A 27681-nucleotide genomic window follows, 5' to 3' on the forward strand; every position below is an offset into this window, starting at 1 on the left:
CAGCTGTCACACTCTGGTCCTCGGTCTCATTAACCACTGGGACTCTGCCCCTACCACGACCATGTCCGCGCCCACGACCACGTCTGCGTCCACGACCTCGACCAGCCACAGCATCCTCTCTAACCATCTGCACTACCATGAACAGAAGGCTAAGCAAACAATTTCTATTATAACATAGAAACATAAACTCACCGTGGAATCACACACTCAGCTCGAAGAGGATGTTCTAGGACTCCATGCCACACACAATTGACTAATTCACATAATCAATCAAAGCATGCAAATCCCCAAACATCTACAACAGAAACCTAGTGAACCCAAACCTAGAACCGTAAGGGCTCTGATACCAAAATGAAATGACCGACCCCTTTTTTTTTTTAATAAATAATAATAATAATAGTAATAATAATGAACTACAACTAGTGGTCCCATACCCACTAGCCACCTAACCACAATCACAATCAACAGCGGAATAACAATACCAATAACAATATCCAATAATAATCCAATATTATAGCAAAGGCAATATCCAAATACCAAACAACAAGAAACATGGAACCAGCAACCTAGCAATGTTTCTAATGACTCAACTCTAGCAACCTAGCAATGCCAGACAACATCCAATCGAGTCCCTAGAACACCCTCCTCTTCATTGCCTTGATTCCACGATCACACTTTGCCTTTACCTGCACCACAAACACAAATTGAGATGCATGAGTATTTGATAAACACTCAGTGAGGCAATCCTCCCATCTACTGGGCTATACACACAAGCAACAGTGATTCCAAAGTTCCAAAACAAGCAACAAACAAACACACAAACCAGGAAATCAAACATCGTCTCGCTGGAAGGGAGGTGTCGACCGACACCAGCCTAGTGTCGACCGACACTGGCTAAATGGTGTCGACCGACACTACCCCACAGTGTCGATCGATGCCTGACTTTCTGGTGTCGACCGACACCAAGTGGTGTCGATCGACACTCCCTCTGCAACTGCGATCCGCGAGAAGTCGAGAGTTGAATCTCGCTCCCAATATCCTCCAAATCGTCCAATACTCAAAACCCAAGCCTTATACCTCCGTAGGAACCTGTAACAACCAATCCCCAGCAAGAAAAACACACAAACAAGCAACAACAAGCAAGAACAAGGGAATCAAAGGCTTAGATTAGCCATGGTCATGCACTCACCTCTCTGCAGAAAGTTTCTGACCAAATAGAACGAATCCCTCACTCCTAGCAAGCTTCTAGCACCTCCAAGCCTTAGATCTCTCAGGAACAGCAAGGAATCTCACCAATCTCTCTCAGAAGCTCAAGAACTACTCTCTCTTTTCTTTTTCTCTGAAAACGGCGGAAAACACAAAACAACACGACCCTAGGTCATTTTCTTCCTCTAAAAACTCGATTTTAGGGATTCCCTAAACCAACCACGTAAACCGGACAATTAAAATTGAACCGACCAAACTGGCCACAACTGGTGTCGATCGATGCCTCACGAGAAGGTGTCGATCGACACCCTTACCAAAATACCAAAAATTGGTTTGCGGGTGTTACATTAGTCCAACGACTGAAACCTCATCTTAATGGAATCATTTCTGAGGCACAAGCCGCTTTCATCCCAGGTCGTATCATTCAGAACAATGTAATGATTGCTCATGAACTGATGCACTCCCTAAAAGTTCGTAAACGTGTTTCACAGACATACATGGCAGTAAAAACTGATGTTAGTAAAGCATATGACAGAGTTGAATGGAGTTTTTTGGAAACTACTCTGAAGGTGTTTGGTTTTTGCGAACAATGGATAAGCTGGATCATGGAAGCAGTTAAATTGGTTAATTACTATGTTTTAATCAATGGTGTACCTCATGGTAATATAATACCAAAAAGAGGAATACGTAAGGGAGATCCTCTTTCTCCATACCTATTCATACTCTGTCCTGATATTTTAAACCACCTTCTAACTTCAAGAGTAACAGATGGAGATATAAGGGGAATTAAAATTGGGAATGGTGTACCACGTATTACCCATCTGCAGTTTGCTGATGATTCCCTCTTCTTTTGTCAAGCGAATAAACGAAACTGCCAAGCTCTAAAGGACGTTTTTGATATCTACGAATACTACTCAGGTCAGCAAATCAATAAATCAAAGTCAATCATAAGTTTTGGTTCTCGAGTCAATGGATCGACGCAAGACAGATTAAAGTTAATCCTCAATATACCAAACCATGGAGGAGGTGGAAAATATTTAGGCTTCCGGAACAATTTGGTAGAAAAGAAGAAAGAAATGTTCACATATATTATTGACCGAGTTAAAAAACGAACTTCTCATTGGAGTTCAAGGACTCTATCACCAGCCGGGAAGGAAATAATGCTTAAATCAGTTGCAGTTTGCTTGTCTACGCTATGTCGTGTTTTAAGTTGCCAAAGGGCGTTACACAAGACATCGAGACATTATTAATGAAATTCTGGTGGGAACGAAATTCAAATCATCGTGGTATATCATGGAACAGATTAATACATTCAAAAAAGGAGGGTGGTCTAGGTTTCAGGGAGTTAGAAAAGTTCAATGATGCTCTGCTTGCAAAACAAGCATGGAGGTTACTTAAATATCCAAACTCTCTGTTCGCAAAAGTCATGAAAGCCCGCTATTACCAGGATGATAACCTGTTAGATGCAATGGAGCGTAAATGTTAGAATTAGCGGAAGAGATTGAGAATTTGAGTAGCTTAGAAAGAGTTTAGTGTGACAAACAAAGAGAATGTCTGAGAAGATAAGATTCCACTAGAATATCCTTTTACAACATATGTCTACAACCTTAAATAGGAGACTTAATTAGGGCAACCCCCTCTTTACAAGAATAGAAACATAGGATGTCGACATTTAGAGAGAGAGAGAAGTGTTTCCCAAGTGGTGATATGACATCTCCGAAGTCAACTTGTGCACCCGTGACTCTCTTCTTCTCATCGTTCCCCAACGGCTAGACTGGAGTGTTCTATAACACCTAATGGGCTTGATGGACTGAACTTCTTCTCTTCCCTTGCCCTTATGTCTTAGATAGAAACCTCGGCCTTATTGTGAAACTGTATGGACGTCCGTATGGTCGAGTCTCGAGATGGAACTTGATCAATACTCCCCCTCAAGCTTAGCCGAATGCAATGGCTAAGCTTGGAACCCGTGAAGCATCACCTCATTAAAAACCTTAACATAGAAAACTTCATGGGACAAAACTATGTTTAGGGAAAAAGAGTGTGATGTCCACGGATTAGGGAAGTGAATCAAGGATGAGTCAAGTCTACAAGACCAAGTTTGCAAGTTTGCTATGAATGTGTTCGTAAACCTTGGGGCATGCAGCCTTTGTGAAAATGTCAGCCAGTTGGTCTCCACTCCGAGTGTGATACGGAAAGACCACCCCTTCTTCTATCTTCTCACGAACCTTGTGGCAATCTACTTCAATGTGTTTGGTTCGCTCGTGAAAGACTGAGTTGGTGGCAATATGAATCGCAGCTTCATTGTTACAGTGCATAGTGATTGGTTGTTTTGTCTCAACACCGAGATCCTTGAGTAGTCCTTTCAACCATGTCAATTCACTCGTTAGCTTCCTCATTGCTCGATATTCAGCCTCGGCACTTGAACATGAGACCACCTTTTGCTTCTTTGATTTCCAAGTCACCAAGTTGCCTCCTACAAAGGTACATTATCCGGTGGTGGACCGTCTGTCGAATGTATCGCCGGCATAGTCAGCATCACAATAGCCTACTAACTCAGTGTTGGAATTCTTGCCCATCCAGATGCCTTGACCCGGGTGTCCTTTGAGATAGCTTAGAATCCTTTCCACCATGCTCCATTGGTACTTAGTTGGAGCTTTCATATGTTGAATTACCTGATTCACAGCATAACATATGTCAGGTCAGGTGATGGTAAGATATATCAACTTACCCACAAGTCGTCGATATCGCGTGACGTCCTCGTATGCCTCATCCATCGGTTCCTTCGGCTTGCCCTCCTGGGCTCTAACACTCTCCCCTTTTCGCTTGAGCTGATAATCCTCATAGAGTGGTGTGAGAGCCAGTTTAGCCACAAGTTTACCTGTTTCAGCCAACAAATCGAGAGTATACTTTCGTTGTGATAGAAATAGGCCTTCCAGGGAACGGCATACTTCGATCGCAAGAAAGTATTTCATCTCGCCAAGATCTTTAATATCAAAGACAGACTTAAGAAAGTGTTTAGTATTTGAGATACCGTCCTTATTGTCACCAAAGATGATAATATCATCGACATAGATCAAGAAAACAATGATGCCAATGTCACTTTGGAGAGTAAACAAGGTATGATCAGCTTCAGACCGGCGAAACCCACGATCTTTGAGTGTAGAGCTGAGTTTGTGGTACCAAGCTCGCGGAGACTGCTTAAGGCCGTAGATAGCTTTCCGAAGTTGGAGACAATGTCTTCAAGACCAGGCGGAGGAGTCATGTAGACTTTGTCTTCGAGTTCACCTTGAAGAAAGGCATTCTTCACATCCATTTGCCATAAGTCCCACTCGAGATTAGTGGCCAAGGAAAGGATCACACGAATGGTATGTAGTTTGGCCACGAGAGCGAATGTCTCCTTGTAATTCGTCCCATATGTTTGAGTGAAACCGCGAGTCACAAGGCGAGCCTTATACCGTTCAATATCCCCATTACTCAAATACTTGATGGTGAAGACCCACTTGGAGCTAACCGCCTTCTTTCCTTTAGGGAAATCGGCTTCATCCCACGTATGATTCTTAATCATAGCGCCCATTTCATCTTATACCGCTCCCAACCATTCATCATTTTCTTTGGCTTCATCATAGTTTTGAGGGATCCATTGATCCTCAATCTTGCCAAAGAAGGCCCGATGTTCTTCTGGTAGAAGCTCAAGTGAACAGACCGCTTGGAGTGGATGAGCCAGAGCTTGACTATTCTAGTAAACGCGTTTATCTTGCCATGTAGAACGATGAGCGGAACGATGAGACTTAATGCGTTCACTTTGTCGTAACACAGGATTTGTAACCTCTTGGTCATCTACTACGGTTACAATGTCCTCAGCTGTCTCATCATCATGTTCTGTTGCCGCGCGAGACTTAATGCGTTCACTTCGTCGTAACACAATGTGCAACCTCTTGGTCATCTAATGCGGTTACACTGTCCTCAGCTGTCTCGTCATTGTGTTATGTTGCCTTGCCGCCACTCGCACAAACTGTCTTAGTAGCTTCATGAGGTGCATTACTGCCCGGAGCGTCAGAATGTTTCGTAGGGATTGGTGACTCTTCGTCACCATTGGTCAAGGGAGACGTACTTTGATCACGTATCGGCTTTGGTGGAGGGTTGCCGAGGTGATCAAGAAGGAACCTCAAGCTAGACGCTCGGTCATTTGGTGAACTTGAAAGATCCTTTAAACTATTCCAATCTTTCTTGTCGAAGTAGCCAGCGTTTTCCATGAACTTCACGTCCCGAGAGACAAATAAGCGACTTGTGGTCGGCTCATAGCATATAGCCCTTTTGAGTTGTGGAGTAACCGATGAACATACACTTGGTGCTCTTAGCATCGAGTTTACTTCTTTGCTCTCCAGGCACTAATACAAAACAAACACACCCAAACACGCGTAAGTGATCTAATGATGGTTTAATTTTGTTTAGTACCTCGAATGGAGACAGGTCGTTTAAGACTCTTGTTGGAGTTCTATTAATTAGATAGCAGGCCGTCATGACAGCATCACCCCAAAATCTCTTAGTGACGTTTGTGTGGAACATCATCGACCTTGCAACCTCCATGAGGTGTCGATTCTTCCTCTCCGCCACACCATTTTGTTGGGATTTGTATGGGCAGGTAGTTTGTTGTAGAATCCCATGTTTGGTAAGGTGTTCCTTGAACTTGTGACTTGTGTATTCTCCTCCATTATCTGACCTAAGTACCTTTATTTTAGCATTGAAGTGATTAATAACATAATTTTGAAAGGTAACAAATGCATCAAAAAACTCTATCTTTAGAAGGTAACAAGGTGATCCATGTATAGTTAGATTTTTCATCAATGAATGTCACAAAATACTTGTTATTATCTCTAGATAAACATGGTGATGTCCATACATCTCAATGTACTAAATCAAAGCAATGCTCATAAATAGTGGTAGACTTAGGGAAAATAGACTTGCAATGTTTACCAAGAATACAAGACTCACAATTTGAGTTATCAAAAGAACATTTGGAAACATTAAATTAAGAGCACGAGAATGGGGATGGCCTAGCCTAGCATGCCACATAGTATCCAAACTAACAACAAAACAAGACTCAACCGAAGTAGATAGACTTGGTGAGGTTTTCTCTAGGACATAGAGATCTCCTTAATATCCTGAAAATGAACACTATTAGGACCAAAGATGGTGTAGCATTTCAAGTCATTAGTGGTTCTCTTAACCGATAAGAGATTTGATGTAAATGTAGGCATAAAGAAAGCTTTTGAGGTTTTATCAAATAGTTTCAAGTTCCCTACTCCCTTTACTGGTATTCGATCTCCATTTGCTATAATAACACTTCCTAAAGCCGGTTTTATGTTGTCTAACAAACTCGGGTTACTAATCATATGGTGAGAAGCACCCGAGTCAACAACAAGTGAACTACTCGGATTAGAGGCAAAGAAAGTGATACCAGAATCCTTGAGTGAGGCAATGGATCGAATGAGTGCCTCCAAGTCAGATTTCCTCACCACCTCACCATAGGATGCAGTCATAGCCGCCTCATCTCCTTGTTTTGACGACCCGATTCTTTTGTCGCTAGTCACTTCCTTAGAGAGATTAGCCTTGAACTTGGCCGGCTTGAGATGAGGATGAAATATCCAGCACTTGTCTTTCATGTGGCCCCGCTTCTTGCAGTGGTCACATATCCACACCTTCCTATCCTCCTGTTGGCTGTGACAAGCTCCCCCTTACTACTAAACAGATCAAGAGACCCTTGTTCCTTTTGGATCTGCGAACAAATGTCTTCAAAGGTAGGTAGCCTGTCGGATCTCAGGATGTGCTTCAAGAGGTCATTGAAGGCTGGATTTAGATTAAGTAGGAGACCAAAGATCTTGTCTTGCTCCTTCCGTTCGTTTAACACCGCCGGATCCAACGAACTTGGTCGTAAAGTGTCAAGTTCTGACCAAAGCGCTCGAAATTTCCCAAGATGTTTGGTAAACTCCAAATCCTCTTGAGTGAGATTGTTAATGGCTTTATTGACTTCAAAGACTCTCATCAAGTTCGAGACATTACCATACACATTCTTGAGTGTCTCCCACAGTTCTCTAGCCGTCTCGCAGTATGAGTAGGCCTCAAGAATCGGAGCATCAAGTGAGTTTTGGAGAACTGAGAGCACTACTTGGTCTTCTTGAAACCACTTTGCCTTCCTCTCAGCCTCCTCTTCTTCCACCTCAGAAGTGTCTTTCTCATCTCCTTTAGAGATCTCCTTTGGTGTGTAGTCTTTTTCGACGTGGCTCCAAAGTCCTCGACCTCCTAGGGCAGTTCTTGTGGTTTGTGTCCACAGAAAGTAGTTAGTTCCCTTAAGAACAACTGGCGTAACAATCGGCTTAGAATTATCCATCGAGTAAAGCAAAGAGAAATCAAAGAAGAGTGAAGAATATAAATCTTAGTAAAACAAGAAGAATAGACTGATGAGATTAAATTATCAAGAATCAAAGAACATGCTCTGATACCATGTTAGAATTAGCTGAAGAGATTGAGAGTTTGAGTAGCTTAGAAAGAGTTTAGTGTGACAAACAAAGAGAATGTGTGAGAAGATAAGATTCCACTAGAATATCCTTTTACAACAAATGTCTACAACCTTAAATAGGAGACTTAATTTGGGCAACCTCCTTTTTACAAGAATAGAAACATAGGATGTCGACATTTAGAGAGAGAGAGAAGCGTTTCCCAAGTGGTGATAGTGACATCTCCGAAGTCAACTTGTGCACCCGTGACTCTCTTCTTCTCATCGTTCCCCAACGGCTAGATTGGAGTGTTCTATAACACTTAATGGGCTTGATGGACCGAACTTCTTCTCTTCCCTTGCCCTTATGTCTTAGATAGAGACCTTGGCCTTATTGTGAAACTGTACGGACGTCCGTACGGTCGAGTCTCGAGATGGAACTTGATCAATAGTAAAAACCAATCTTACGGATGGTCTTCTTTGTTATATAAAATTGATCTGATCAAAAAAGGATCACGCTATTTGGTTGGAGATGGCAAGACTATTCGTTTGGGCAGGATAATGTGTTACCGAGACACCCGCCTCGATCGATAACCCCGAGTGATCCAAATGATAATATGACTACGGATGTTCTGATAAAGAAGATTGGAAGCTATCGTACTTGGGACATAAATAAACTCGAGACTATCATCACTGCAGAAGATAGTACAGCTATCAAAAACTTGTATATCTCGCAAGTTGAAACAGCAGATAGGTTAATATGGCAGTAAACACTTTCAGGAGAATATACTGTTAAATCAGAATATTGGTTTCTCACTCATAATCCTTTGGATCCTGACCCTGCACCAGATATTCTTCATGGTTCAGTTGAACTGAAAAAACAAAATATGGAAGCTCAAAATATTACCAAAAATCAAACATTTTCTATGGCGTGTTCTATCTAAAGCTCTCCCAACAACAACCCGTCTACGCACTAGAGGTTTGAATATCAATGCAATCTGCCCAAGATGCTATCAGGAGGATGAAACAATTCTTCATGCCCTTTTCAGATGTCCTTTTGCAAAAATGGTCTGGCGTATGTCTAATATCTCCCCCAATACACAAATTAACTGCACACGGATACAGAGTCATCTATTGAATTTCTACTAAATCTAGCAACTCAGCACAACAATCCACAAGACTCTTATATACCGTTTTGGCTACTATGGCGAATATGGAAAGCAAGAAACACTACAGTCTTTGATGGTATTAGAGAAGGACCCACAATTACCGTTTTGAAAGCTGTCTCTGAATCAAAAGAATGGACAGACACATTGCTACATAACGAAAATCTCAGTCCGATTACCAGTACTCCCCATATATCTTCTTGGTCTAAACCAACCTATCCTATGTTTAAATGTAATTTTGATGCAGCTTTTTTGATCCTCATAGCCATATAACGTCGGGTGGGTGGATAATTAGGAATCATCATGGAAATGCTATGGTTTGGGGAGCAACAAGATTACCTTCTTCGGAATCAGCTATAAAAGCAGAAGCGAAAGCACTATTATCGACCTTACAACATGCATGGACACGAGGATATTCTTCAATAACTTTCGAAGGTGACTGTGAATCACTCATCAGAATGGTTAATGGACAGCATGAAAATGTTTCTATCTTGAATCTGATTCGAGACATCCATCACTGGAGATCAAAATTCCATACCTTTGCTTATACTTTTACAAAGAGATCATGTAATGTTGTTGCTCATACACTTGCAAAATTTGGTTGTCAAAACACAGATTATTATGTTGAGTCTGTTACAAAGCCTGTTTGGCTAATTGAACCACTCTGTAAAGATTCATGTTAAGCAATATAATAATTATTTGAGTAAAAAAAAAAAAGATATGGAGACTTCAATGAAAGTGTCTTTGACCAGAATCAAAAATAAATGTTTTTACCGTACATTTGAATAGTTTAAAATGGAGCTTTATAAGAACCAACTAATTCTATTTTCCCTTTTATACATTAGGACATTAATGTTCCTCCTGAGCTCAAGGATGGTGAGGGCCTTGTCACAAATGGATGGTTCAGCAGTTCAGCTGCAGTTGGTCGCTCATCCGGGTTCACTTTGAGACACTTAAGTATGAAATCACGAGCGTCTTGGGATAGAGTATCAGGTATTTCCGGAAGCGTACCCCTTGAGATCTTAAATAGGGCTGCAAGCTGCACGTTTGCACAAATTCTGATTTTAGATCTTAATGGGAACAAACCATAAAAAAAAATAACAACCGTTAACACTAAAAAACTGAAGGTGCCAAGGTGCAAAACGAAATCACTCTTTGACTTATCATGAAACTGAGCCAAATGTTTTGTTCGTGTCTTTTTCTAAACCCAAGTGTTCATGTGTGTTTCAGAAATAGTTAAATAGTTAGTATGTAAGTTATATAAAGAAATTCTTGAAGACTTACAGGATGTAGAACAGAGTAAGGGATCTGGCAAGTACACATTTCGAGCACAGTGCACCCAAGGCTCCATATATCAGCTGGACTTCCATGCCCATCATCATTACCCTTAGGGTTAATAACCTGATCAAATTATTATGTTTCATTTAGAAAGAACCGTACAAAGTATAGCCTAAAGTACAATCAAAATGGAAAGAAATCCAAACTATCTGTGATTACACAAACATACTTACAGTTATAAACACCATAAACAGAAATAAAGGAATTTTAATCAAATACTCTGAACTCTGAAGGAAACAAGGGTGGGGAAATGTGTGTGTGTGTTAAGCAACAGCTTAGCATCCAACATTGCAACAATACAGCATCCAACATTGCTATTCCTGAATGAGACGTTTGTTTTTCATTGTATTCACACAATCAAAACAGTGGGAAGGATCCCAAATCAATTACCTCCGGAGCCATCCAAACTGAAGTTCCCTTGCAGGACTTAATGTCGTTTAACTTTGACTCCTAAATAACAAAATGACACACAAGTACCAAGTCAGAAGAATAAGCGATGTACCAGATTATTACTTAAGAGCAAAAAACTATAAACATGTATTAGTGGAAAAGAACCTTTGCCAATCCGAAATCTGCAAGTTTGACGTCGCCATTAGCGTCCACCAGTATATTTGCGCAGTTGATGTCCCTTTGTCGCATAAGATGAGAAAATAAGCAACCTAGGATTTACATGAACGGTTATGACAAGAGAGTCTAACCTGTGAGTAAAACCTTTATCGTGGAGAGATTTCAAACCATCAAGAATCTGTCTTGTGTAATTGGAGACTACAGAGTCCAGAAGCGGGTAACGTTGGTAAAGGTTTAGAAGAGACCATTTGGTTACAAGCTCAAGAAAGATGTAAAACTTCGACCCGTCCTGCAAACAACGAAATGTTATATTTTAGAGCTATATTGATTTTGCAAAAAAAACAATGCTTAGTTAGCTGCAAAGCTAGAACTGCAGGATCACACCTTGGCTGTGCCACGGTATCGCACAATATTCTTATGCTGAAGCTGATTAAGTAGTGCAATTTCCTATGGAAAAATGAAAAAAATGTGGTAATGAGACCGTGCTACGATGGTAGTAATGACGTACATAAACCATGTATGTCTCACCGTCTCAAGGTGTTCATACACAGAGCAAAATGATTCTTGTCCCAAAGGCTCACCCTTCAGCCAAGACGTGACTAGAACATTGCTAAACTTTCTAATCTCAATAGACTCGGAACGTGTCGATTTAGTATTTTCCCAATTCGCAACACCACCACTATGACCTGCTTGACTCAAATCCATTTGAGAGGGCGTCATAAAGGAAGAAGTCGAGTTGGTATTAACGGAGGAACTAGAAGAAGACTGACTAAGTAGTGCAATATCCTAGAGAAAATGAAAAACATGGAAAAAATTAAGATACTACTAATTAATGGTTGCTGGAGCAGATCATAAACCAAACATATCTCACCGCTTCAAGTTCATGATGAATGCATTCTTGTTCATTACTTCCTAAATCAAAAAGTGAAACTTCCTTGACAGCAAAGAAGTCCCCATCTCTACATTTAACATTTCAAACATCCATCAAAAAACCAAAGGCCAAAAAGGTACAAAGAAAAACTAAGAATCTGATTTCAAGTTCAAGAAACTCATTAGGTCTTACGCTGAAACGGCTTCGTACACAGAGCCAAATGATCCTCGTCCCAGAAGTTGACCCTTTTGCCAAGAAGTGATGATAGATTCTCCAGCGGCAAAAATCAGCGAGGTTTCACGATCCCGAGATTCCATTTCCCGGAAACTGATGCGATCCGGGAACTCCATACAAGGCGTTATAATCAAGGAACAAATATGTTACTCGGACTCAACAGAGCAACTAGCTAGAAGAAGACATGATATTATGATGACTAAGTAGTGCAATCTCCTATAGAAAATGAAAGATGTGCAATGAGATAATGCTACAATGGTACTGAAATATGATGCAGGCAGATCATGAACCAGATATACCTTACCTCTTAAAGTTGTTGTTTGCTTTTTTACGTCAATGAGAGAGAGGGAGAATAAATATACAAGTGGAAATTTCCAAGCAATTCGTAGTTGACGACGAAGACTATTAAAAGTAAGGAAGGAGCAAACAAAAGGAAGTTGACGACGACGACGACGACGACTTGTGAAAAACAAGAATTAAATTTTGCTTTATATAACTTAACGTAGTTCAGTAATAACAATTGTATATTGAATTTTTTAAAACTTGCTTCTGATTTTGAATTATTTTTGTGGGAGACTTGTTAAAGATTAAAGGGAAAAATCTATCTATTTGAACGTTTAATACCTAATGTTGTATTACAGTCTCTCTTCAGAGTCATTAATTTTTTTTCATTAATTTTTTTTGCCCTTAGGTACTTAGTACACACTGAAGATAAAACAATAACCCATCGAGACATGAGATGTGTACACAGTTACAACCAGGTTGAGCATAGTCTATAGAAGAACCAACTATGATTATGCAATACATTATACTATAATTTAACAAAACTAAACAAATCTATGCACCCAAAAAAAAAAAAAAAAAAAACCTATGCACCAAAAACGAAGGTAAATAAGTCTCTGATATAATGGTTCCAGTAAAAATAAGTCTCTTCAGTTTCAATATTAATCCCAACACACAGATAAACAACAACGAATAACAAACAAATGAAATGAGCCATATATTATTTGAAGATATGTCCCAGGGAACTTAGCTCTTGACTGCGCAACCCAAAACCGCAAGTGTGAAGAAGAATCATATCTCGACTCTCCTCAATAGTTTCTATGGAGTCTCATCTCATCTCTCACAAATCTTCTGATTACGCCTGCGCTCAGACAATAGGACAGCCATGTTGGAATATATACAGCAGACGAAACTAAAAGTTTCACCTATAGAGGTAATATTAACTCAAATCAGCCTCATCTACGGAGATGTGGAGCTGTTGATCCTCTGGATAAGGGCCTTATCACAAACGGATGGTTTAGCAGCTCGGCTGCAGTTGGCCGTTCATTGGGGTTCACTTTGAGACACTTAAGTATGAAATCCCGAGCGTCTAGTGATAAAGTATCAGGTATTTCCGGAAGCTTACCCTTTCCGATACTAAACAGGGCTTGAACCTGCGCGTTTGCACAAATTCCGACGTTAACTCAGAAAATCCCATTATAACATAAAAGGACCGTTCAAGTGTCGTTAGTCCTTATATATTTTGTTGTTGATAAAAATAACAGCGTTTCCAATTATGTTAGCATCTACTAAACTAAAGGTTTAAACAACAAAGCACAGTAATGGAGTCTGCATATTAAACTGAGCTATATGCTTTCTTTGTGTATTTATTTGTTATAGAAACCCAAAAAGTTTGTGTATAATTCAAAATCAACTAAATAATTATTGTTTTATGGGAATTTTCCTATTTTATCCAAAGAAAGTTTAAGAATCTTGAAGACTTACGGGGTCTAGATCAGAGTAAGGGATCTGACCAGTCAACATCTCCAACACAGTGCATCCAAGGCTCCATATATCAGCTGGACTTCCATACCCATCATTACGCTTGGGGTTAATAACCTGATCAAGTGATTATGTTCCATTTAGAATCAACCATACACGTCTAGCCTAAAGTACAATGAAAGTGATATGAATTCATATATATATATATATATCTGTTAATAGAAAAATTAACGGAATATAATCAAATACTTGAAGGAGACATAACCTCTGGAGCCAACCAGAAATGAATAGACTCTCCATGCAGGACGTAATGTCGTATTAAGTAAGTGGAATGAGCAACATTTTTAAACAACAGTTCAAGATACAATTAAGTTTCTGTTGATGTATGATATGTTTGCCTATCATTGTATTCACACAACCAAAAACAGTAGGAAGGATCCCAAAACAATACCTCTGGAGCCATCCAGAATGGAGTTCCCTTGCAGGACTTAATGTCATTTGACACCTACATAACAAAAATGAAACAGGTATCGAGTCAGGGGGATAAGTGATGTACTAGGTTTTAACTTAAGAGCAAATATATAAACATTTTCTTAACGGAAAAGAACCTTTGCCAACCCAAAATCTGCAAGTTTAATGGCGCCATTAGTGCCCACCAATATATTTGCGCATTTAATGTCCCTTTATCGCATAAGATAAGAAAATTAAGTAACCCAATGAAATCAGAGTTTTAAGAAATACTATGACAAGGGAGTTTACTAGTCAAATCTGTGAACACAGCCTTTATCGTGTAGTTATTCCAAACCATCAAGAATTTGTCTTGTGTACAAGGAGACTACAGAGTCTCTAAGTTTGTATCTTTCGTAGAGTTTTTCAAGGGATCCTTGGGTTACAAGCTCAAGAAAGATGTAACAAATTTGACCCGTCCTGCAAACAGCGGAATGAGTTATCAATTAATTGCACAACAAAATACTTAGGGAAACTGAAACTGAGAAAAAGAAACCCAGAGCAGGACCATGCCTTTGCTGTGCCACGATATCGCACTATATTCTGATGCTGAAGTTGACTAAGTAACGCAATCTCCTGTAGAAAATGAAAAACGTGCAAACGTAATTAAGGTGGATAAGCAACCTACTTCTGACTGATCAACGAGATAATGCTACAATGAAAAAAGTGATATATTCTGTGGATCACATTATATGAAACTTCCATACCACCTCAAGTTGTTTTATGCACTCTTTTGCCTGACTTCCCTGATCAAGAAGTGAAACTTCCTTCACAGCCAAGAAGTCCCCATTTCTACATGTCACATAAACATCCATCAGCCAAATGCACATCCTGGCTATTGGCTAAGCACCACATTTGTCAACTGACTACCTTAGTATATCCCTCATTGAAAGTCTACTTTTTAAAAACGACTTGCAACTAACCAAGTATCCAGTTTTAACATAACTAAGAAACCAGTAAGACTTACTCTGAAATGGCTTCGTACACAGAGGCAAATGATCCTCGTCCCAGAAGTTGACCCTTCAGCCAAGACGTCACTAATACCATATCCTCAGGATTGTATAATTTTTCAATCATTTTGGAACGCGTCAATTTACGATGTTTTTCCCGAACGTGTCGACTAGGACCTGCTTCACTCAAAACCAATTTCCGGAAACTGACGCGATCCGGGAACTCCAAAGAGGGCGTCAGAAAGGAGCAAGTGGATTCCGAATCAATGGAGGAACTACAAGAAGACATAATATCACGATGTTGAAGCTGAATAAGTAGTGCAATCTTCCTATAGAAAATAAAAGTCTATAGTCTGAACTAAAGACTGACATAAACATCCATCAAAAACAAAGAATCTGATGTCAAGTTCAACAGATATTATTAGCACTTACTCTGAAATGCCTTCATACACAGAGCTAAATGATGCTCGTCCCGGAACTTGACCCTTCAGCCAAGAAGTGATGATAGATCTTCCGGAGGCATAAATCGAAGAAGTAATGGATACTGTACTTGAGGAGTCACCCTTGTCTATAGCGATGGAGCATGCCTCGTGAGCCGTATCCCCCAAGTGGATAAACTTACCTCCCGTCTCTTCCGTTTCCACTTCCTCTTCATCACAGCTATTATCAGAACAAGAGGAACTTGGCCGCTGAACTGTTTCACTTGGAGCGAAATGCGTAAGGAAATCCCAAGATGATCCTGAAAGATCAATAGGAGGTAGTTTCATTGCCGGAGGGGGCTTAAGTACTGGTGGTCCTACCGCTTTAATACCACCATCAACATCAACAGCCACAACATCATTAGGGATAAGATTTAGATACCCTCTCGATTTCACCAAGATTCCATCGGCTAAAGTGTCAGCGACATCCATTGTAGTCTGCAGACGACGTCAACTAGACAGAGAATAAATATAGAAGTGGAAATTTCCAAGCAATTTGCAGTGACACTGACACTGAGTAAAAGGACGAAACAAACAAAAGAAGTTGACGACGACTTGTGAAATTTTTTAATTTTATTTTTGTTTCTGTTTACGTTAACAAAAAAAGTCATCTATCATATTATTTATTTTAGTAATTCTAATTTAAAAGTTACGCAATTCTCGTGAATAAAATTACAATCTGATTTTCTTATGTAATTTTCTAAAGTTAAATTGTATTGCAAGATTGAGCGTGTGAAATTTTAATCCGGTTTTAAAAAAAATCATCATATAGAATCTAAGATCAATATACAAGATTTTACTTCAACATATATTTTTTCTATCCATGCATTTAGGCGGACCTAAATCTTAAATTTTGGAAAATATCACGTTCAAAAGCATAAACTAAAACTAAAATAAAAAACTTTTAACGCGGCAATATTGCAAGAAACAATGAAAGTGGCTTTGACCAAAATCAAAGAAAAATGTTTTGACCCATACTTTTCCAATTGAAACATTAGATTTCTTCAGCGTACAATAACTAATAGATAAATATAGGTTCTGTATGCACGCAAAATTAAGAGATAAAAATATGAGAAAAATTGAAGATAAAATCCATCGAGACATATATGTGTACACAGTTACAACACGCAGGAACTATATAATACATCACATCACATTACATGATATCGGATACATGCCTACACGGCTACACTCTACACTATATAAGTAGGTACTATCCTGCGGAAAACCGCGGGCTGAACTTTTTTTTTTGATGAAAATTTGTAATAATTTATTTTGTTATTATGTTATTTATAATGGTATTTGATTAAAAATTTGTTTCTTATATTATAATTTTTGTATTTTAAAAATGTTTATTGATAACCTGTCAATAAAACATTTGCATTTAATGAATAAAATTGTTTAAACTTTTGTCAATTAAATGAATACCTCGTTATAGTTATGAAGTAACTAAAAATAACTAACATGTAAAAAAGAGCAACTAAATCTTATTTGTTAATTTGTTTTTAGTACGATTTAGTTTTGATTCTAATAGATTTTTTTTATTTTACTTTTCTACAATTTATTTTATTTGATGTGTCTCCTATTTTTGTTTTTAATTAGTTATATTTAATTAATTAATTAATCTTAATTAAGTTTTTCTAATGGCATTGAATGTAATTTTTTACACATTATAAGGTTAGTTTTATATTTGTACTTCTCAATTAATATAGTAGGATTTAACAAGACCAAACAAGCCTATACACCCAAAACTCTAATTCAACTAAGGCTCTTCCTATATATTACACTGATACATGCATACACTATACTTAAGGCTCTTCAGTTTTAAAAATAATCCCAAAACGCAACTTAGAACAATAACCATCGAATGAGACAGAAACTACCTGAAGATATGTCTCCAGGGAGTTTAGCTCTTGCTGCGCAACCCAAACCAGACGTGTGTCGAAGAATCATATCTCGTTTCTCCCCAATCGTTTCTACGGGGTCTACTCCCTCATAAATCTTCTGGTTACACCTGATCTCATACAATGGGACATCAATGTTGGAATATATAGATTTTCCTTCAATTATATTCTCATTAAAAAGAAACCAAAAGCGTCACCTATATTGGCAATCTAATAAAGTTGGCCTCATCTACGGATAAGCGGAGACACTGAGCCTCCTCAGCCCGAGGATAATAAGGGCCTTCTCACAAATGGATGGTTCAGCAGCTCAGCTGCAGTTGGCCGCTCTTCCGGGTTCACTTTCAGACATGTAACTATGAAATCCCGGGCATCTAGCGATAGAGTATCCGGTATGTCTGGAACCGTACCCATTACGATCCTAATATGGGCTTGAACCTGCACGTTTGCAGAAATTCTGACTTTAACTCATAAAATCCCAATATAACATAAAAATGACCGTTCAAATGTCGTTTAAGATTCTTTAAGTTTTCCTATATATTTTGTTGTTAATAAATATAACAGTGTTTCCAGTTCTCTTAGCATCTACAAAATTAAAGATGCAAAAACAAAGCACCCTAATGAGACTGCATATTAAACTGAGCTAAAATGCTTTGTATGTGTATTTTTTATAGAAACCCAATAAGTTAGTGTAATATTATCTAAATAATTGGTGATTTTTCTGGGAATTTTTCCTATCTTATAAGAACAAAGTTTGCAAATCTTGAAGACTTACAGGTTTTAGATCAGAGTAAGGGATCTGGCCAGTACACATTTCGAGCACAGTGCATCCAAGGCTCCATATATCAGCTGGACTTCGATACCCATCATTACCCTTAGGGTTAATAACCTGATCAAATTATTATCTTCCATTTAGAATCAACCATACATGTATTGAGTCAAGTATAATCAAAGTGGAAGGAATCCAACTATTCATGATATATATGTTCGGTATGATGTATGATTACGCAAAACTAACAGTTTGAAACACAATAAACAGAAATTTAATATAATACTTTGAAAGAAACAGTATAGCATCCAACATCGCTATTAATGTATTATATGTTTGTCTATCATTGTATTCACACAATCCAAAACAGTGGGAAGGATCCCAAAACATTTACCTCCGGAGCCATCCAAAATGGAGTTCCCTTGCAGGACTTACTATCGTTCAACTTTGACACCTAAATAACAACATGACACAGGTTCCAAGTCAGACAAATAAGCGATGTAACAGGTTATTACTTCAGAGCAAAAACTATAAACATCTATTAGTGGAAAAGAACCTTTGCCAATCCAAAATCTGCAAGTTTGACGGCGCCATTAGCGTCCACCAATATATTTGCACATTTGATGTCCCTTTGTCGCATAAGATGAGAAAAGTAAGCAACCCAGGATATTAGAGGCATGGAAAAGACAGAGACGCATATGACTAGATAGTCGAACCTGTGAACAAAACCTTTATCGTGGAGATATTTCAAACCGTCAAGAATCTGTCTCGTGTACAAGGAGTCTACCGAGTCCCGAAGCTGGTATCTTTCGTAGAGTTTTAGTAGGGACCCTTGGGATACAAGCTCAAGAAAGATGTACAAATTCGATCCTTCCTGCAAATAGTGAAATGACTTATTAATTACGCATGCTTAGGCAACAAAATGGTTAGGTAGCTGCAACTGAGAACAAGAAAGCCAGAACAGGACCATACCTTGGTTGAGCCACGATATCGCACAATATTCTGATGCTGAAGCTGACTAAGTAGTGCAATCTCCTGTAGAAAATGAAAAACGTGGCAAAGATACGGAGGATTAGCAACCTACTTCTGGTCAATGAGATACTGTTACAAAGAAAAAAATTGATATATGCTGCAGATCATAGAAGAAACCAGATATATCTTACCGCTTCAACTTGTTGTATGCATTCTTGTGCCTGACTTCCCTGATTAAGTAGTGAAACTTCCTTGACAGCAAAGAAGTCCCCATCTCTACAATTAGCATAAAATCCATTAGCCAAACGCATATGTTGGCTTAGCACCACATTAGTCAACTGACTACCTTAGTATTATCCCTCATAAAAGTCTAGTTTCTTAAGAAAACGACCTGCAACTAAGAATCTGAGTTTAAGTTCAACAAACACAAGCAACCATTAAGACATACTCTGAAATGGCTTCATACACAGAGCCAAATGATCCTTGTCGCATAAGTTGACCCTTCTGCCAAGAAGTATTGATAGGTCCTCCGGAGACAAAAATAGGCGAGGTATTGGATACTGTACTTGAGGAGTCACACTCGTTTGTAGTGAATGAGCATGCCTCATCAGTCGTATCCTCCAACTCGGTAAACATATCTCCCCGGGCTTCCTCTTCATCACAGCCATTTCCGGAAGAAGAAGAGGAACTCGGCCGCCTAACTGTTTCACTTTCAGGAGCAAAATGAGTAAGGAAATCCCAAGATGATTCCGGAAGATCAAGTGGAGGTAGCTTCATCACCGGAGGAGGCTTAAGTACTGATGGTCTTACCCCCTTAATACCACCACGCCTATTCTCTACCGTACCGCCATCACCAACTTCCTTATACGCCGGAGGAAGGTTAATAACCGGTGGTCTTACCCCCTTAACTCCACCACCAACAGCCACCGCATCACTAGGAACAATATACCCTCTTGACTTCACCAAAATGGTCTGTTTTTGTTCATCACTATCAACAACTTCCGTATCCGCCGGATTCTCAATCTTGTTCGACTCAGAAGGCATCAACTCAGTAGTAAAATTCCCAATCTCCTTGGACTCGGCACAAATTGAATTAGAAGCAATAACAAGACCACTAGGACCTGCTCCACTCGAGTCCTGAACCTTGTGACTATCATCAAGAAGGTCAAGAGACTTAAAACCATTAGTAACATCGGAAGAGGAACGCTTCTTACGAGCTTCCCAAGCATCAAAAGCATCAGAAGAAATAGCCAAATCATCATGACCAAAAACACCAATAGACTGATAAATCCGATCAATTTCTCCTTCATCAACTCCTCCGACTCGGAAACTAGTACGATTCAGGAAATCCAAAGAACGAGTCGTCAACAAAGAAGGATCTTCAGCTGCATCATATTTGATATTCTTCGCCGCATCACTCCGCTTTAACCGCGGCGGACCCGGACTAGTCTTATCTCCTCTTCGTCCCGACGATTTCTTCATAAGAGCTACAATTCTATCCATCAGCGAAGATGGTGACAGGGGAATCACTTCATTGGGAACAAGCTTTCGTACCCGAGTACTTAAACTCTCAATCTCGCTCGACTCGGAAGGCATCATTAACTCAGTAAATTCCCCTGTCTCGGAACGAGTCAACTCAGCAACGTCCCGATTCGTTGAACTAGAACCTACAACGACACCACTAGGACCTGCGTCACCCAAATCCACTTCCCGGAAACTGATGCGGTCCGGGAACTCCATTGAGGGCGTCACCAAGGAACAAGTCGAGTCGGTATCAGTGAAGGAACTAGAAGAAGACACTGCCTCAGAGTTGTTATGCTTCGCCGTGTCATGTCGCCGCACCGGTGACTTATCCGACGACTCCTTCATTTCAGACGAACGATTGGGTCAAGTTGATTTTGAGACTTGCCATAGAAACTTCTTCTTCATATTAAATTAATGGGTTTTTTTTAATTTTTTTTCTCTTCAATTTAATTCTATTTTCCCTCATTTCTTCTGTAATTTCATAATTTTCTTGTATGAAGTTATCTCTTTAATGTTTATGTTTTCCTTTATTCTAGTATCTCATAAAGTATAAATGTACGTGTATTAAATAATTTTGAGGAAAATACACTTTTTAGCATGTAATATTAAATGAAAACATTTCTATATCTAAAAGTTATAATGTATATTCGTTTTTTTTAATAATTTCAGTTTTTTTTTAAGCAGCTGCTTTCATTGATTAATTAGGAGTGTAATCCTCACGAGAGATGTTTACAAGGAAACTTGGGACATAATCAAATGAAACAAAAGATAAATTATTGTGAAAGTGTATCTTTGCTAATTTATCAGCTCCTTTATTGTTTGTTTGTCTTGTCCATTGAAACTCCACATTATCAAACTTTTGCTTCCAATAGTTTATTTCTCTGATCCAAGTGTGCCATCGGAAGCTTTGTGTATTTCCTTGTGCTAATTGCATGACCTTGATGTTGTCACCTTCAAAGATTATCCTTGTATAGTCTTTTATCCAAGCTTGCTTCATTTTTGTGATCACATCTTGTAGTTCAGCCTCTATAACTGTTGTACATACGCCGCCAATACTACATCCAGCATTGATAAAAAAGCCTCTCCAATCTCGAAATAGCCACCTTGAATCCCTGATTGTGATTTTCTCCATTCTGCAAGAATTTGCAATCCAAATTGCACTTTATGAAACCTTCTTTTGGCTTTGACCACCTGGACATAGTTGAATAATGTTGACGTTCTCTTGGAGTGTCCTTGATGATTTCTTCATTCCAAGTATCTACCCATTCCATTGCTTCTTGTATCACATAAAGGTGATCTTCCTGCCAAGTGTGTACTTGTTGTTGATAAATGAATAGATTTCGGCTTTTCCAAATCTTCCATAGTAACCATATTGGGAGTTGACGATCCATTAAAGAGGAACTCATATTCTTGCAGTTATCAATGATGGCCTTGATTCTTCTTGTCAGCATGTTACTTGGGTTTGATATATTCGGGAGCAAATGTTGTTGGGTATCCCATATAGCTTGAGCGTGGGGACATTCAAATAAAAGATGGTTTATAGATTCATCGGTCTGATGGCATCTTTGGCAACGTGCGTTGTTTGTAATCCCTCTACGAGTAAGTTCAGTTCCAACAGCTAAGGCTCCTGATACAACTCTCCAAAGAAAATGTTGTAACTTTGGTGCAGTTTTTAGTTTCCAAATGGCGCCTTTCAGATCATGATTTATCAAAGGAATGTTGGCGTTATCTCCATACTCTGGTAAATGTTGCAATTTAAACGGTCAAACTTACATAGATATTCTAACATTTCTTAAAGCTACTACTTAGCTCAACGTAGATGGAAAAAAAAATAGAAGAAACTCAAAATAGATATAAATTTAAGTTGATTTTGTATTTTGTGTTAAAAGTATGGAAGAGAAACTCCATAGGGTAGGAACATATCAATATTTATGAATTTATTAAAAAAATAATCCAAAAAATTTTCTAACTTTTTATCTTTCTTTTTATTTTCTTAAATACAAAAAATTATACATTCAATTCAAATAATTTAGGTTCTGAATGGTAACAACATATTTGGTTGTGCGGGACAAACGATTTGATAGTACAATACGGTTGAACTGCAGTACGTGCGGGACAAAAGTATTTGCAGAACAAGTGCGGTTAATGCAAAATAAGCATTACAAAATAATGTTTGATTGGTAAAAAAATATTTTGCGGTGCAGAATTCATATTATTTTATTAATAACTAATATAATTATATATAATAAATACATATTATAAATAAACATCATAAGCAAATGTATCATAAATAAAATTGTTTTTTGTTGTTAATGAAATAGTAATTTCATCTATTATTTATTCTTAAAATTTGTTATAAGTATAAAACTTATTCTTCTATTTTTTTTTCAAAACTAATTATTTTATCATATGTGAAAATAATGAAGTAAATTATTTATTCAAAAAACATACATTTAAAAAGTAAATTATTTATAAACTTTTAACAATTTAATTAAAACATGTTTATTATTTTATTAATCATAAATAAAATAAATAAAACAAATAAAAAATATTTTGCTATACACAGTGCGGTTTTTGAGACAATCTGCAGAGTAATTGGTAAACATGTAAATAAAAGCGGTTCATGAATTAATTACCCTGTTTTGAAAAACACATATATGTTATTTTCACTGTTTCGGAAAAACGCAATTCGCTTAAAGAAACTATGATTGGTGACATTTGGTGTATTTTTTTTTAAGTCTTGAAATACGCTCCAAAGTGCTTCAATTCACGGCCTTAAACTAGAAAATCGTAAAAATAACATACAACTAAACAGTGTAAACTACGTACTGTTACGCAAATGTAACAAAGGAGTCAATAACTTTTCAACGGGGCAATATTATAAACTATAAAGGATACGTTGGAATCATAGACTTCAATATAAGTTGCTTTGACCAAAATAAAAGAAAATGTTGACTCATGCCTTTTTCTAATACTATTATGACTAGAATTATCTCTTCAGCGTTAAGGATCAAAGACTTGCAATATTTGAGATAAAATATTAAGGCAAATAGAAGAACAAAATAAAAACCCATCAGAACTCGTGATTTGTACACAATTACAACACTATATAAGAGAACCAACTACTATAATTATACATTACATTACATGATATGGGATACACTATAACTAAACAACCTATACACCCAAAACAATAATTCAACTCAGGCTCTTCAGTATTAAAAATAAGCCCAACACACAACAAATAATAACCAACGAATGAGACAGACACTACCTGAAGATATGTCTCCAGGAAGTGTTGTAGCTCTTGCTGTGCAACCCAAACCGCAAGTGTGTCGAAGAATCATATCTCGAGTCTCCCCGATAGTTTTTCTATGGGGTCTAATCTCTCATAAATCTTCTGGTTACCCCTGCTCTCATACATTAAGATACCAATGTTAGAATATAGCTTTTGATTTTTTATATATTCTCATTAAATTGAAACCACAAGCTTCACCTATTGAGGCAATCTACTAAAATTAGACTCATCTACGGACAAGCGGAGACCCTGATCCTGAGCCTCCCGAGCCCAACGATGGTAAGGGCCTTCTCACAAATGGATGGTTCAGCAGTTCAGCTGCTGTTGGTCGCTCATCCGGGTTCACTTTGAGACACTTAATTATGAAATGGCGAGCGTCTTGTGATAGAGTATCAGGTATTTCTGGAAGCGTACCCCTTCCGATCCTAAACAGTGCTTGAACCTGCGCGTTTGTACAAATTCTGATTTTAACTCTTATATTAATGGGAAATGACTATAAAAAAATAAATCACCCGTTAACGCTAAACTGATGGTGGTAAGGGGCAAAACAAAATTACTGTGTTGAGACTAATCATTAAACTGAGCCAAGTGTTTTGTTCGTATATTTTACTAAACACAAATGTACAGGTGTATTTCACAAATAGCTAAATAGTTAGTGATTTTTGTATGGAAAGAAAGTTTATGAATCTTGAAGACTTACGGGTTCTAGATCGGAGTAAGGGATCTGACCAGTCAACATTTCCAACACAGTGCATCCAAGGCTCCATATATCAGCTGGACTTCCATACCCATCATTACGCTTGGGGTTAATAACCTGATCAAGTGATTATGTTCCATTTAGAAACAATTTTGCAAGCATAGCCTAAAGTACAATCAAAATGGAAGGAAGCCAGATCTATCTGTTACATATGAAGTTATAAACACCATTAACAGAAATTAAGGAAATTTAATCAAATACTTTGACAGAAATATAATTGGGGGGTTTTGATGTTAAGAAGCTTGAATCGCAACGTATGCAACAACATATTTAAGCAACAGTATAACATCCAACATTGCCATCCATGTATGATATGTTTGTCTTTCACTGTATTCACACAATCAAAACAGTAGGAAGGATCCCAAAACAATTACCTCTGGAGCCATCCAAAATGGAGTTCCCTTGCAGGACTTAATGTCGTTTAACTTTGACACCTAAATAACAAAATGACACAGGTAACCAAGTCAGGCGAATAAGCGATGTACCAGGTTATTACTTACGAGCAATAAACTATAAACATCTATTAATGGAAAACTATAAACATCTATTAATGGAAAAGAACCTTTGCCAATCCAAAATCTGCAAGTTTGACGGCGCCATTAGCGTCCACCAATATATTTGCACATTTGATGTCCCTTTGTCACATAAAATGAGAAAAGTAAGCAACCCAGCATATGCAGGATATTGAGGCTTGAAAAATACAGGGACAGCTATGACAAGAGAGTCTAACCTGTGAATAAAACCTTTATCGTGTAGATATTTCAAACCGTCAAGAATTTGTCTGGTGTACAAGGAGACTACAGAGTACCGTAACTGGTATCTTTGGTAAAGTTTTAGAAGGGACCCTTGGGTTACAAGCTCAAGAAAGATGTACAAATTCGACCCGTCCTGCAAACAGCAAAATGTTATATTCTGCAAGAAAAATGCTTAGACAGCTGCAATTAAGAATATGAAAGCCAGAAAAGGACCATACCTTGGCTGTGCCACGATATCGTACAATATTTTGATGCTGTAGCTGACTGAGAAGCCCAATCTCCTGTAGAAAATGAAAAATGTGGCAAAGGTAAAAAGACGATTGGGCAACCTACTTCTGACAGATCAATGACACAATGTTACAAGGGTAGTGAAATATGCTGCGGCTCATAGACCATGTATATGAAACTTCCATACCCCCTCAAGTTGTTGTATGCACTCTTTTGCCTGACTTCCCTGATCAAGTAGTGAAACTTCCTTGACGGCAAAGAAGTCCCCATCTCTACATTTAACATAAACATCCATCAGCCAAAGGCATAATGGAAAACTCGCTTTGCACCGCAGTTGTCAACTGACTAACTTAGAATCCCTCATTAAGTCTACATTTTCAATAAACAACCTATCTAAGTATCTGATTAAGTTCAAGCAACCAGTACGACTTACCCTGAAATGCCTTCATACACAGAGCCAAATGATCCTCGTCCCAGAAGTTGACCCTTTTGCCAAGAAGTGATGATAGATCCTCCAGAGGCATAAATCGGCGAAGTATTTGATACTGTACTAGAGGTGTCACACTCGTTTGTAGTGAATGAGCATGCCTCATCCGCCGTATCTCCCAACATAGCTCCCTTCTCTTCCGTTTCCAATTCCTCTTCCCTAGTTTCCTCTTCAACACATCCATTTTCGGAAGAAGAAGAAGAAGTACTCGGTCGCGTCACTGTTTCAGCTGGAGCAAATTGCGTAAGGAAATCCCAAGATGAGCCGTGAAGATCAATAGGAGGTCGTTTCATGGATGGAGGAGGCTTAAGTACTGGTGGTCTTACCCCTTTTATACCACCACCGACAGGCACCACATCATTGGGAACAAGATACCCTTTCGACTTCACCAAAATAGTAGGTTTTCGTTCTATACCACGCCTGTTCTCTACGGTACCACCATCAACAACTTCCTTATCCACTGGAGTGCTTAAGTTGCCAATCTCACTAGACTCGGAAGGCATAAACTCAGTAAAATTCCCAATATCCCTAGACTCGGAACGAGTCAATTTAGTAATGTCCCGATTCGTTGAATTAGAAGAAGCAACAACAACACCACTAGGACCAGCTTCACTCCAATCCGGAGGTTGAATCATGTGACTATCAAGCTCAAAAGACTTAAACCTATTAAGAACATCTGAAGAAGAACGCTTCTTACAAGCCTCCCAAGCATCAAAAGAAATCGCCAAATCATCAGGACCAGAAACACCAAGAGAACGATAAATCCGATCCATTTCTCCCTCACCTCCTCCGATTCGGAAACTAGTACGATCCGGGAACTCAAGAGAACGAGTCATCAACGAAGAAGTCGAAACCGAAAGATCTTCAGCTGACGAACTAGAACAAGACGCAGCATCATAATTGATATGCCTCGCCGCATCACGCCGCTCTAACCGCCGTACCGGAGTAGTCTTATCTGCTCTTCGTCCCGATGATTTCTTCATACGAGCTATAATTCTATCCATAACTAGCTAAATCCATACGCTACTCACAAAGCTCCAAGTCAGAACAAAGAGAATAAAAATCGCACCTCTTACTTTGACTAGAACCGCTTCAATGGAGCTTGGAACTGGAATTTTTTCCCGAGAAAACTCGCGGGAGTGAAGAAGACCGAGAAATTGGGCAGAACCTGACGGCGAGGAGAGAGAAAGAGAAGAAATGTAAACAAAAAAAAAAAACGCGGTGTTTCGTGGAATAATCGGAGACGGAGCCTTGTGTCTGCGTTTTGATTCCTCCATGAGACTCTCTACTTTTTTTTTTTACTTTGACGCGTTCACTAACTGGGCTTTCTTAGTGGGCTCATCATTATGTTGGGGTCTTTTTGGGTTTGAGTATTAGAGTGGGCATAAAACCGGAAATTCAAACACAAAACTGGA

General features: G+C 38.6%; 3 protein-coding genes and 1 pseudogene across 10 annotated transcripts; all 4 read right to left on the minus strand.

Moving 5' to 3' along the window:
• Nucleotides 1-9593: 9593 nt before the first annotated feature.
• Nucleotides 9594-12742, minus strand: LOC104720340 (mitogen-activated protein kinase kinase kinase 1). Of its 6 annotated transcripts, XR_015577979.1 has the most exons (11): nt 12180-12258; nt 11834-12091; nt 11642-11729; nt 11299-11556; nt 11155-11217; nt 10902-11059; nt 10759-10831; nt 10594-10653; nt 10377-10523; nt 10150-10266; nt 9594-9904 (listed from the first exon to the last, which is right to left on the minus strand). XR_015577979.1 is itself a non-coding variant. In XM_010438265.3 (10 exons), exons 2-10 carry the CDS (start codon nt 11989-11991, stop codon nt 9707-9709), a joined length of 1173 nt encoding a protein of 390 aa, XP_010436567.1. In that variant the 5' UTR covers nt 11992-12091; nt 12180-12742; the 3' UTR covers nt 9594-9706. The 6 variants fall into 6 exon arrangements, 4 of the variants coding, with proteins under 4 accessions (XP_010436567.1, XP_010436572.1, XP_087337418.1 ...); XR_015577977.1 differs by having other exon boundaries at nt 11834-12742; XM_010438265.3 differs by lacking the exon at nt 10377-10523 and having other exon boundaries at nt 12180-12742.
• Nucleotides 12743-12758: 16 nt separating this feature from the next.
• LOC104720382 (mitogen-activated protein kinase kinase kinase 3-like) lies at nt 12759-16144 on the minus strand (annotated as a pseudogene). Its single transcript, XR_015577976.1, has 10 exons — nt 15529-16144; nt 15114-15371; nt 14854-14938; nt 14660-14722; nt 14399-14566; nt 14248-14320; nt 14091-14144; nt 13643-13756; nt 13284-13311; nt 12759-13019 (listed from the first exon to the last, which is right to left on the minus strand). The product of XR_015577976.1 is annotated as a mitogen-activated protein kinase kinase kinase 3-like (transcript).
• Nucleotides 16145-16816: 672 nt separating this feature from the next.
• Nucleotides 16817-21243, minus strand: LOC104720374 (mitogen-activated protein kinase kinase kinase 9). Of its 2 annotated transcripts, XR_015577974.1 has the most exons (9): nt 19666-21243; nt 19409-19493; nt 19218-19280; nt 18962-19119; nt 18802-18874; nt 18640-18699; nt 18252-18365; nt 17677-17914; nt 16817-17589 (listed from the first exon to the last, which is right to left on the minus strand). XR_015577974.1 is itself a non-coding variant. In XM_087481275.1 (6 exons), the coding sequence occupies exons 1-6, from the start codon at nt 21084-21086 to the stop codon at nt 18598-18600; spliced, it is 1902 nt and encodes a 633-aa protein (XP_087337401.1). In that variant the 5' UTR covers nt 21087-21243. The 2 variants fall into 2 exon arrangements, 1 of the variants encoding a protein (XP_087337401.1); XM_087481275.1 differs by lacking the exons at nt 16817-17589; nt 17677-17914; nt 18252-18365 and having other exon boundaries at nt 18598-18699.
• Nucleotides 21244-23767: 2524 nt separating this feature from the next.
• On the minus strand, nt 23768-27543 carry LOC104720364 (mitogen-activated protein kinase kinase kinase 1). The gene is made up of 9 exons (XM_010438283.3): nt 26213-27543; nt 25967-26051; nt 25770-25832; nt 25527-25684; nt 25359-25431; nt 25171-25230; nt 24740-24853; nt 24238-24481; nt 23768-24151 (listed from the first exon to the last, which is right to left on the minus strand). The coding sequence occupies exons 1-8, from the start codon at nt 27268-27270 to the stop codon at nt 24266-24268; spliced, it is 1827 nt and encodes a 608-aa protein (XP_010436585.2). The 5' UTR covers nt 27271-27543; the 3' UTR covers nt 23768-24151; nt 24238-24265.
• Between the last annotated feature and the right edge of the window lie 138 nt (nt 27544-27681).

The sequence above is a fragment of the Camelina sativa genome, chromosome 2, assembly GCF_030686135.1.
Source record: "Camelina sativa cultivar CO46 ecotype springtype chromosome 2, ASM3068613v1".
NCBI classification, from domain to species: domain Eukaryota; kingdom Viridiplantae; phylum Streptophyta; class Magnoliopsida; order Brassicales; family Brassicaceae; genus Camelina; species Camelina sativa.